The sequence below is a fragment of the Microcebus murinus genome, chromosome 9 (assembly GCF_040939455.1).
Source record: "Microcebus murinus isolate Inina chromosome 9, M.murinus_Inina_mat1.0, whole genome shotgun sequence".
NCBI lineage: Eukaryota > Metazoa > Chordata > Mammalia > Primates > Cheirogaleidae > Microcebus > Microcebus murinus.
The window spans coordinates 17086785-17099850 of NC_134112.1; the positions used below are offsets into that span (position 1 = coordinate 17086785).

At 38.3% G+C, this 13066-nt stretch overlaps 1 protein-coding gene across 1 annotated transcript in view; it reads left to right on the forward strand.

The window, feature by feature from the left end:
* Positions 1–13066, forward strand: part of AOAH (acyloxyacyl hydrolase) — a 198531-nt gene that overhangs the window by 41862 nt on the left and 143603 nt on the right. Inside the window, exon 3 of the mRNA XM_076006307.1 lies at positions 1582–1648. Coding sequence (XP_075862422.1) covers positions 1582–1648 — 67 coding nt within the window. The remainder of the gene's footprint in view (positions 1–1581; positions 1649–13066) is intronic.

Here is a 13066-nt window from a genome sequence, read left to right on the forward strand (position 1 = left end):
TGGGGTTTTATAGATAACCTTTATTGAGTTAAAGAAATTCCTTTTTCTTCTTATTTTTATTTTTATTTTGTGGGGGTTTTAATAATAAAAAGGTGTTGTATTTTGTCAAGTATCCTCTGCATGTATTGGATGATCATATAGTATGTGTTTTTATTCTATTGATGTGGTATACTTCATTGATTTTCAGATATTAAACCAATCTTGCATTTCTGGGATAAATATTGTTTGATCATGGTGTATAACTTTTTCTATATTGCTAGATTTTATTTGCTTGTATTTTGTTAAGAAACTTTGTGGCTATATTCATGAGAGATTTTGGTCTGTAGTTCTCTTTATTGGGGGAATTTACCAATGAAATCATTCTGTCTTGGGCTTTTGTTTGTGAAAAGTTTTTGGTGACTAATTCAATATTTTTACTTGTTATATGTCTATTAAAATTGTCTATTCATTCTCCAGTCACTTTTTGGCATTCTGTGTCTTTATAGGAATTTTTCCATTTCATTTAACTATCTAATTTATTGTTATGTGACTGTTCATAGTGTTCCCTTATAATTTTTTATTCCCGTGAGATCAGTAGTAATGTGGAGATACGGTTTTAATTTCGTACTTCAAGAGCACAATGTGTTTCAAGTCTCATGCTTTATTATAAAGCAAGTCATATGAACATATCTATTTTAATATAAAAATAATATTTAATATTACTGAACATTAGTAAAATTGAAATGCCAGGGAGAGTTCACTGTATTTATTCTGTTGTTTCACCACTCCACGCTCCAAGCCAGGCCTGGGTCCCCCGTTCGAGATGCATCATGACAACATAAATTATCCGCATATGTGATTTTCCATCTCTTTCCAGGACAGTGTAGCTGTCTGCAACTATACTTAGATCCAAAGTTAAATTACCAGGGTTCCACAGTAGACTCAAAAGCTAAAGCAACAGGATCAGAGAGCTAACAGGTTTAATTGTGTAGATGGATCAACCCACAAAATGTTCTTATACTCTCATAAGGGGTGAGGGGAGATTATTTCATTCATGATTGTGTATGTGTGTCATGTGTATCTATTTGTGTTCTTTGATGAAGATGGCGACACAGGGACACTTGTAACAGCTGGTCTTTTTTGGGGGAGGTGGATAACAACGACAAAAACTAAGTAGCCCAAGCGAAGTCTTCTCCCCCAACTGAACACTAGAGAAGAGTATTTCCAACAGAGCTACATTTCAAATTATTTACTTTAATGCAAGTCCTGTTTGTTTCGGCTTCAACAAATGAGATCGTAACCAACATTCAGATATTCCCTGAAAAAGACAATAAAAACCAAAAATATAACTGTGTTTTGATAACAAACTGGTTATCTGTAGCATGTACAGTCAAGTGGCATTCACACAAACCTAAAATAGAAATGACATTTAATGGATACATTAAATGTAATATTTCCCTCATATCCTTAAAGTAAAGTACTTCAATTAATCACAAATCAATCATTCAGATTCAGTTCCTAATAAAGATGATCACTGTTAACTCATGTGCTACATTCATCATAATAAAGATATATTCTATTTGCCCTCTTTATTTTTCTTAGAAAAACTGTTCTTGAAGACCACCTGCTATTTAGTGGTTTACTTGTTTGGACCAGACATCGTAAAGCTGTGAGTATGCCATGGCATGTAGCTATGACTCAGTTGCTGGGGCAGGAGGGAACGAGAAAAACAAGAGGCAGGAGCTTTGTTTTCAGTTTGATATACTGACTGGGGAAGGGCCTGAGCTGTTGTTCCAGTTCTTGTTAATAGTGGAAAGTTGAAACTGATCGAGATCCTTTGTCACTCTGGGCAGAGGCTCCCCTTGGGTTACAGTATAGCAATCTGGCTCAATTTCTCTCCAAGAGGAAGGAATTTCACAAACAATTCCAACAACCAAATGGCCATACCCTACTGCCCAACCACAGGCCATCGAGCCTTCCTCCTGAGCCCCCCCCATCCCCCCCGCCTGATCCTGCCCTTTTCCTACTCTCCCTCCTTGGTCCCGGGCCCCATTGCTCCAGGGTCTTTTCTTCTCCCCTCCCACTGGAAGATTTTCTGGTCTCTTCTTTCCACTCCAGCTCCTTGCCTTTATCTTCTCTGTCTGCATGCTTATACCTTGTCTCTTTATGGAGCTCAGCGCACTGGACTGGATAAACCATATTCCTCAGTTCATGGCACCTTCCCATTGATGATCCGTGCATGGCCATCTTACATCTATCAGTTATTTACTTACTTAGTTACTTCAGGTAGTGTAACAAGTTCCCAAACCCACCACCCAAGACTAGACCCTTGACAATAACTTCATCTCACCCTAGGGTCCCTCCCTCTCATGCTCATGCTTTTCTCCACCCAAGCGAGCATCATCCTAAATTCCATCTTCATCCTTCTCTTGCTTTCTATAAAAAATGTACAGGCCGGGCGCAGTGGCTCACACCTGTAATCCTAGCACTCTGGGAGGCGGAGGCGGGCGGATCGCTCTAGGTCAGGAGTTCGAAACCAGCCTGAGCAAGAGCGAGACCCTGTCTCTACTATAGACAGAGAGAAATTAATTGGCCAACTAAAAAAATATAGAAAAAATTAGCCGGGCATGGTGGCGCATGCCTGTAGTTCCAGTTACTCAGAAAGCTGAAGCAGAAGGATTGCTTGAGCCCAGGAGTTTGAGGTTGTGGTGAGCTAGGCTGACGGCACGGCACTTTACCCCAGGCAAAGAGTGAGACTCTGTCAAAAAAAAATGTACAGAAGTTTTTCTATAGTTTTATTATATATGAAACATATAAATAATTCATCATTATATCATGCATATATTATTACGTATAAATGTATATGTTTGGATTGTTTTCTGGCTTCCCCTCTTGAATAGTGCTCCTGTGAATATTCTTACGTGGTTCCGCTTCAACATGCCACTAGCCTTAGAGCAGAGATGTTCAGAGAACAGCATCACTGTCCATGGCAGGGTGGCCTAGAGCTGAAGAATTTTAAAGCCAGAAGGAACTTAAAATCATACAGGCCAGGGAGACCAGAGATCTGTCATCCTGTACACCTGCCTATGTTAATATCAACCTCACTCTATTATGGTAAATGATTTATCATGAGCCTTGGACTGTGAGTGTTTGGAAGGCAAGAACCCCATTTTCTTGGCTAATACCATCAGTATTGCCACTGCCTCCTGATTGGATTCCAGGCCTAGGGGCTTGCCCAGTGGCCTGCAATTCCATAATCTACATTATAGCTAATGCAAACCTAATTATGGTACTCTCTTACATAAAATTCTTCAATGTCTTCTCACCCTTTGTAGGATTCCTAATCCCATGCACACGATTCTCCCTGAACTGGTCCCTGAGGCACTTCCAGACTCATCTCTTGCTACTCCACAGCACAACATGCTGCAAACCACTTGCAGTTCTCCACACACACCAGGAGGGCTTTGCCTCAGGATATTTGCATGAGATGTTCGCTCTGTTTGGCACATCCAAGACCTCGACCCCAGACAAATCCTACTTCTTTGGACCTCAGCTCCAGGGTCGCTTCCTTTGGAAGCTTTCCTGACCCTTCCCAGGCTAAGGCCCCAGCCCCACAATAACAGGAACACACACACCAACACGTGCACACACACAGCCACACACACGATCACGTGCACACACACACACATGCACATGATCACATGCACACACAGAGACACACATTTACACTCAGGCACACACACATCCTCCCAATATCCTATATAAACCCTCCGGCTTGGCACTTACCACTCCTGTTTGTAATTTAATTATAAATTTACTTTTTTGTTGCTAACTAGATGGAAAGCCTTTTGCAGGCGAGGACTACATTTTATTCATCTTTGTATCACCAGGAATTTAGCAAAATACCAACTATCTGTTTATGAAAGGAGGAAAGAAGGGAAGAAAACTTGAGAGGAAGGGGGGAGAAAAGAGAGTTTTTTTATCTCCAGGGCCAGGTGCACTGCTTGAGCATAGAAAGCTTGCAGTGGATGTTTGTTGAATTAGAATTGGCTTTTTAAAAAAAAAGGAAAGAAAGTATGACTACAGATGAGTTATGACTAGACTGCTCTGAAGAAAATTGTTTAAAAGTATTAAAACAGAAAAAAAAAAAAAACAATTTCAGCCTATTCAGTGAATCTATTTGTAAACCTCATAGGAGCCAGGTGCCACTGGGGGAGATGTCAGCTTGGCTGGAGAAGTTGTGCTGGGCCTAGAGCAGGGAGCCAGAGGAGCAAGCTAAAAACAGGCCCAGAAGGCAAAGGGGCAGCACGCACAGATGTCCCGAGTGGGGTGCCGGGGAGCAACTCCCAAGAGCAACGCACTGGAGTGAAAGGGAAGTGGCTCGGGTTAATCTGGAAGTCCCTTTGCCCTTCTGTAGATGGCTATGGAGTGGTGAGTGTGAGAGCCAGTGACACACCAGGATCAGAGAGAGGGCACACACGACTGTACAACATGTCAACTGTACAAGGGACAAGTGGGCATGGGTGTGAAGAAAGAATGGGCCCAGCAAGCCACTGAAAGAGGGAGCCACTCCTGAGTACATGGTGGGGACAGGAGGAGTAATATTTTTCTTCCTAAGATGACTAATTTTCACTAGCATGAGGTGGGCTACTTTGAAAAAGACAGATGTTATAAATGATGCCCCCTGCATGGGTCTGTCTACCATTTGCTTTGTTTGTTTATAATTTCCCAGTATCCATATTAGCTGTGAGCTGATAGAAATTTCTCCTCATATGGCATGTTCTTCTTACAGCTTGTTTTAAGCAATCAGACACAGCTCTAGGTTGATGTAGGCCCTGAAAATGACAACCTCATGATTTGGTTTTACTTGAATGTCAGTCTTCCAATATTAAATGTATTTCCTAACCCACAGGGCATCCCTGCTCATTATTTCACACCAGTCAGTTCTCAATAATTCATGGACTAATTATGCAGCAATTATATTTCCTACCCATAGGCAGAGCCAGTGGATGTCATACAGAGGTAGGATACCTGAGAACTCAGGGATTCTTCCAATAACCTGGGTCATGCGGAGTGGGGGGCTGCTTCAGGGAGCAGCCCAATCCTAGCCAGTGACCACGTGCTAGGTCACCTCCCTGGCTACTGTCTGGTCTGGTCCAGCCCCCATTATTCTCAATGTTGCCATAGCAAACCTGACGCTGGTCTCTGTCTCATCTTGTTTCCCAGCATCTATTTATCTCTCTCTAAATCTCAAATTCTTGTGTCCTAAGGCCAGGACCTCTCAGAGATCAGAAGAGGGCTAAACTACTAACATTTTTAGAATAAAAATGCAAAACATAGTTGATAACAATTATGGTACACCTTAAATGTAATTAATGGTTTGTGGGGGCACATAAAAAGTACACAGCAATGTAATTGTGTTATTCACAAGATAATCACAAGCTTTATAGAAATGATTAAATTCACTGTACACTTTAAAGAATGTGGTCCAGAAATGGATAAAAGTATTAAGTTATATGAGGAAGACTTTTCAATTCTGTTGGTAGATCTCTGTGACTACAATTAGTATAAAAAGCCTCCTTTGAAAGTAATGTCAAAGGTTTAAATTTCAGCACTTTTGAGTGAAAATGGCCCTGTCCCCCCCATCCCTGCCATAGGCTCCGTTACTCTACCATCTGGGAATTCTTCCTCTCTTCTTGAGATTTATGATGATAAGGATCTTCAAGATCATTGACTTTATTCTCCCATTGTTGCGGCAATGTGTACAGCTAGTGTTACAGCTCTTGACCGGGGAAAGAACCGAGCGGCACACGAAGAATCGGAGAACAGTCTTTATTCCTCCACAGCAGGCTCAGCACACCGAGTGTTACAGCTCTCTTCCTGTCTTCTGGTTTGCTTCCTTTCTGCCCCTTCTGTTCTGTTCTCCTCCTACTTCTATACCCTTGCTAGGGCTCAAAAAGTATCCAATCAACAACAAGCTTTAACATCCAATCAAAAACAGTGGGATTCAAAAATTACCCAATCAGGATCACGCAAGCAGCGTGGCCGGAAACAGGCAGTGGCACGTGGGCCTGGGGCATTCCTGCATGCAGAGCCCCTGCGGCTCTCTGCCATGGGGCCGAGCCCCAGTAGCATGCCCTCCAACTGGCCACGCGCAGTGCTGGCCCACGGAGATGTGGAGCTACGGGGAGGCGGCAAGCGGCCGCATCACCATGACCCATTCTAATTCAAACCGTCAATTGGCTGGCTATGCCGAATGGCTGAAGCCCTCCCCTCCCTGCCTCACCCCTGCACGCCTCTGTGCCTGCAAAGGCAGTAAAAGGAAATCAATTAAAATGTGGTGGGTTCAACATTGTGGAGCCTGGAAGGTGCCACTCTGTCCTAACAGCAAGTAAAAAGCTGAACAAACTGGAAGATCAACAAAACTTACATCCTTAAGAGAAGTAAGACCCCTGGGGAAACCACTGCCTCCAAAATTGGAGAGAAATGGGTAGATACACAGAATCACAACTTACCAGAGCAGAATGCCACAGAAACCAGTACCAGGGAGGGGAAACCTGAACCATAATTGACAAGTTGCTAGAGGCTACATGTGGATAAGTCTGAGAGTCAAAAATGCCAGGGGACCCAGGCACCGGGGTGTGTGCCCACACATTTGTGTATCTTACCTCCAGGAGTTTGACTAGAAATTATTGGAGGGGAAAAAACTCCTCATGTTTCTGAGGGTTGGGGTGAGGTATAGGGTGGGGAAGAAATGGGTAAAGAGCCATGTTGAAATATACCAGAACATTCTGTTGTTAACAAGCTCAACCCTCAGAAGAACTTAGCAACCAGGGCCTAACCTGTTGGGATTTTATCAAAGCCTTCCTGATCTAAGAGAAGAAAAATACCCAACTCCAGCCAGCTCTAGCCTGTCATGTGAGAGAAGGGAAATTCCTAATCTAGCCTGTTCTAGCCATCTTGTCCCAGCTAATGGTGGAGAAACAAACTGAAAAACACGTGTGAGGTTCCTAGTCCAGAGGCACAGGTTCCCTGAAAGGCTGAGACCTAATCATAGGACTATAGAATGTTACACACACACACATACACACACACACACACACACACATACAACCCTCATCAACCCATTACTAATAGCCTATTTACAGAAGTTCCTTCTACCCAATCCATCATATCTGGCTATCAAGGGAAAAATTACAAGGCATACTAAAAGGCAAACAAAACAAAACAAAACAAAACAAAAAAACCCCTAGTTTGAAGAGAAAGAGCAAGCATAAGAACTGGACACAGTGGAAATGGCAGGGGTTTTATAACAATCAGACAAGGAATGTAAAACAACTGTAACTAATATGCTAAGAGCTCTAATGGATAAAGTGGACACTATACAATAACAGATGGGCAGTGTAGGAGCTGGGAGTCCTAACAACGAATTATAAAAGGAAATGCTAGAGAGCAAAAGCACTGTAACAGAAAGGAAGAATGCTTTTGATGAGCTTATTAATTGATTGAAAATTTTGAGAAAAGAATCTCTGAGCTTGAGAATATATCAATAGAAACCTCCAAAACTGAAAAGCAAAGAGAACAAAGACTGAAAAAAAAAAAGAAGAAGAGCTTATCCAAGGACTGCGAGACAAGTATGAAAGGCATAAGTTATGCATAATAGGAATACAAGAAGGAGAAGAAAAGGAGAAAAAGACATAATAAATACCTGAAATGGTGACTGAAAATTTTCCCTGAATTGATGTCAAACACTAAACCCAAGTGTAGGAAGCTCAGAGAACAACAGGGCGGGGGAGAACCTTACCTATAAAGCAACAAAGATAAGAATTACATCTAACTTCTTCTTGTGATAAAGAAAAGAATAGAGTGAAATATTTAAAGTGTTGAGAGAAAAAAACACCATCCAAGAATTCTGTATCCTGCAAAATAATCCTTCAAAAGTTAAGGAGAAATAAAGACTTTCTTAGACAAACAAAATTTGAGAGAATTTATTGCAAATAGACTTGCCTTGCAAAAAACATAGAAAGTAGTTCTTTATAGCGAAGGAAAATAATATAGTAAGAAAATTGAATCCACATAAAAAAGGAAGAACATCAAAGAAAGAATCATTGAAGGTAAAATAAAAACTTTTATGGTTCTTATTCTTAATTTGCCTAACCCACAGTTTGTTCAAAATAATAGTAGCAACATTGTATTTGGTTATGTGTGTGTATATATATATAAATATATATATATATAAGCATATATATATATAAGTACATATATATATGCTTATATGTAAGTGAAATAAATGACAGCAATGATACAAGGGACAGGAGGAAAAGCAGAATTCTTTTATCATTATATGATACTCTCACTACATGTGAAGTGGTATAATGTTATTTGAAAATGGGCTTAGTTGTAAATGTTTATTGTAAACTCTAGGGCAACCACTAGAAAATGGAATAAAAAGAAGTACAACTGATATGCTAAAAAAGGATAGAAAATGGATTCATATAAGTTGTTCAATCAAAACCACAAAATGCAGAAAAAGAGTGGAACATAAAAATAAAAACAAAAAACAAGGACAAAAAATAGAAAACAACAACATATATGATAGGCATCAATCCAACTATATCAATAATCACTCTGAATGCCAATAGTTTAAATACACCAATTAAAAGACAGGAATTGTAAGAGTGGATCAAAAAAGAAGATTCAGCTATACATTGTCTATAAGGAATGCACTTTAAATATAAATACATTTATAGATTAAAAGTAAATAGATGTAGAAAGATATACTAAGGTAACATCAATCAAAAGAAAGCAAGGGTAGCTATATTAGCTACTCTATCAGAACAGACTTCAAAGCAAAGAAAGTTATCATGGATGAAGGGAGGCACTACTTAATAATAAAGGGGTCAGTTCCCTAAGAAGACAACAATCCTTAACATGTATGCACCTAAAAACAGAGCATCAAAATATGTGAGGCAACAAATGAAGGAACTGCAAGGAGGAATAGGTGAATCCTCTACTACAGTTGGAGACTTCAACACCTCTCTATCAGAATTGGACAGAAAATCAACAAAGACATACAATAGTCCTTCCTTGTCTGCGGGGGATATGTTCCAAGACCCCCAGTCAAAGCCTGAAATAGCAGATAGTACCAAACCCTATATATACTCTGTTTTGTAAATACTTACATACTTATGATAAAGTTTAATTTATTCTTCTACAATATTTTCTTTTAAAAAGTTTAATTTATAAATTAGGCACAGTATGCTTATGCTTTGGGGCCATTACTAAATAAAATAAGGGTTACTTGAACATAAGCACTGTGATATCCCCACAGTTGATCTGAGAACCAGGATGGCCACTAAGTGACTGACAAGCAGATAATATATACAGCATGGAAACACTAGACACAGGGATGGCTCTTATCCCTGGTGGGATGGAGTGGGAGACAGCACAAGGTTTCATCATGCTACTCAGAATAGCAGGCGATTTAAAACTTATGAATTGTTTATTTCTGGAATTTTCCATTTAATATATTTGGACCATGGTAATTACAAGTAACTGAAACCACAGAAAGTAAAACTGTGAATGAGGGGGGACTGTTATAACTAAACTGAATAACATCATCAATCAACTGGATATAATTGACATCTAAACACTACTTCATTCAAAAACAGCAAAATATACATTTGTCTCAAGCTCACATGGAACATTCACCAAGATAGACTACATTCTGAGCCATAAAACACACCTTGAAAAAATTCAAAAGAATGTAAGTCATACAATGTCTGCTCAAACCACAATGGTATTAAACTAGATATCGATAAAGATAACTGAAAATCCCAAAATACATGGAGATTAAATAACACACTTCTAAATAGCACATATGCCAAAAAAGAAATCACAAGAGAAATATTTTATTCTCAAGTTAAAATACCTTAAACCGAATAAAACTGAAAATACAACTGATCAAAATTTGTAGGATCAAGTGAAAGCAGTACTTACAGGAAAATTTATAACACTGAATGACTATGTTAGAAAAAAAGTCTAAAATCAATCATCTAAGCTTCCATCTTAGGAAACTAGAAACCAAGGAGCAAAGTAAATCCAAAGTAAGCAGAGAAAAGAAACAATAAAAATTAGAGCAAAAAATAATGAAATTGAAAGTAGGAAATTAATAAAGAAAATCAATACAATCAAAAGCTAATTCTTATAAAAGTTAATAAAATTGATAAGAGAGACCATCACTACAGATCCCACAAACATTAAAAGGGTAATCTTAGAAATACTAAGAATAATTCTAGGACCATAAATTTCATAACCTAGATGAAATGAGCCAATTCCTTGGAAGACAAAAACTGCCAAAAATTATACAAGAAGAAACAGACAATCTGAATAGGTCTGTGTATATTTTTAAAAATTGAATCAATATGTAATAATCTTCTAAAATAGAGAATACCAGGCACAGATAAGTTCCCTGGTAGATTTTACCAAATATTCATGGAAGAAATTATACCAATTCTCTATAATCTCTTTCAGAAGGTAGAAGCTAAGGGAATAATACCTAACTAATTCTATGGGGCTACCATCATCCTAATACCAAAACCAGACAAACACATTACAAGAAAAGAAAACTACAGACCAATATCTCTCATGAACACAGATGCAAAAATCCTCAACAAAATATTAACAAATCAAAATCCAAAAATGTGTAAAAGTAATTGTATAGCACAACTTATCCTAAGACAAGGAAGCCCCTTTTACCACTCCTTTCAACATTGTACTAGAAGTCCTAGCTGATGTAATAAGACAAGAAGAGGAAGCAACATATATACTGATTGGGAAGGAAGAAATAAAACTGTCTGTGTTTGCAGATGATATCATTGTCTATGTGGAAAATTCAAAAGAATCAACAAAATAATTTCTGGAACTAATAAGAGATTATAGCAAGGTTGCAGGATACAAGGTTAATATGCAAAAGCGAATTACTTTCCTATATACCATCAGTGAACAAGTGTAATTTGAAATTAAAAACACAAAATTATTTAGATTAGCACTCCAGAAATGAAACACTTTTGTATATATCTAATAAAATATGTACAAGAGCTATATGAGGAGAACTGCAAAACTTTGTCAAAAGAAATCGAAGAACTAAATAAATGAAGAGATATTCTATGTTCATGAATAGAAGGAATCAATATCGTCAAGATATCAATTCTTCCCAACTTGATCTATAGATTCCAACTCCCAGAAAGTCATTTCAGAGGCATCGACATAGTATCTGGAGAGGCAAAATACCAAGAATAGCCAATACAATATTGAAGAAGAATAAAGTTGTAAGATTAACACTACCAAACTTCAAAACTCACCTTAACACTACAATAATCAATATAGGGTGGTCATGATGAAAAACAGACAAATAGATCAATGGAATAGTATGGAGGGTACAAAAATAGACTCACAAAAATATAGTCAAGTGATCTTTAACAAAGGAGCAAAGGCAATGTGATGAAGAAAGGATAGTCTTTTCAGCAGATGGGTGCTGGAACAAATGGACATCCACACACAAAAAAGTGAATCTATACACAGACCTTACACCATTCACAAAAATAATAACCTTGAGTTTTGTGATGACTTTTTAACTAGAACAACAAAGCCATGATCCATGAAAAAGAAAGAACCAATAAGCTGGACATCATTAAAATTAAAACTTTTGCTCTACAAAAGATACTGTCAAGAAAATGAAAACACAGATAGTTTGCAAATAGTTGGAGAAACTATTTGCAAAAGACATATCTTATAAAGATTTGCTATCCAAAAAATCACCCCTCTTAAAACTCAATAATAAGATAACAAACAACCTAGTTAAGAAATGAGCCAAAGACCTTAGCAGACACTTCACCAAAGAAGGGATACAGATGGCAAATAAGCTATGAAAAGATGCTTAACATTATATGCTATTAGGGGATTACAACTTAAAACAGCAAGGAGATACCATAGAAAGGCTAAAATCCAAAAACCTGAAAAAATTGATAGCTTTTTACAAAACAAAATGTAATCTTGCCACACAAGCCAGCAATCATGCTCCTGGGTATTGACCCAATTAAGTTGAAAACTCATGTCTACACAGAAACCTGCATATGAATATTTATAGTAGCTTTATTCATAGTTATCAAAGACTATAAGTAACCACAATGTCCAATAGTATAAACAAACTGGTACAACTATGCAATGACATGCCATTCAGCAATAAAACGAAATGAACTATCTATCGAGTCACAAAAACTTGATTGCATCATACTAAGTGAAAGAAGCCAATCTGAAAAGGCTACATGCTGCATGAGTCCAACTGTATGACATTCTGGAAAAGGCAAAACTAGGGAGACTGTAAAAAGATCAGTGATTGCCAGGGTTAGGATGGAGAGAGAGATCAATAGGTGTAACACAGAAAATTTTTAGGGCAGTGATAACCTAATCTGTATGATACTATAATGGTTAACACACGTCCTTATACCTTTGTCTAAATGCATAGAATATACAACACCAAGAGCGAATCTTAATGTCAACTATGCACTTTAGGTGATAATGAAGTGTCAATGTAGGTGTGTCTATTTTACCAAATGAGCCTACGTGTGGAGGGGGGGCAGGAGGTGTATGGGATATCTCCACAGCTTCCTCTCAATTTTGCTGTGAACCTAAAACTACTCAGGATAAAAAGTCTTTTTTTTAATTTCAGAATATTATGGGGGTACAAACATTTTGGTTACATATAATGCCTTTGCCTCACCCAAGTCAGGGCTACAAGCATGGTCTTCCCCCATACAATGCACTCTGCATTCATTAGTTATAAGTATACCCGCCCCCACCACTCCTCCCACCTGACCAGCACCTAGTGAATATTACTACCATATGAGCACCTTAGTGTTGATCAATTAGTACCAATTTGATGGTGAATACATGTGGTACTTGTTTTTCCATTCTTGTGATACCTTTAAGATACCTCTTATTCTTGTGATACATCCAAGAATGTATCACAAGAATGAGCTCAAGCTCTATCCAGGATAACATATGAGGTGCTAGTTCACCATTGTTT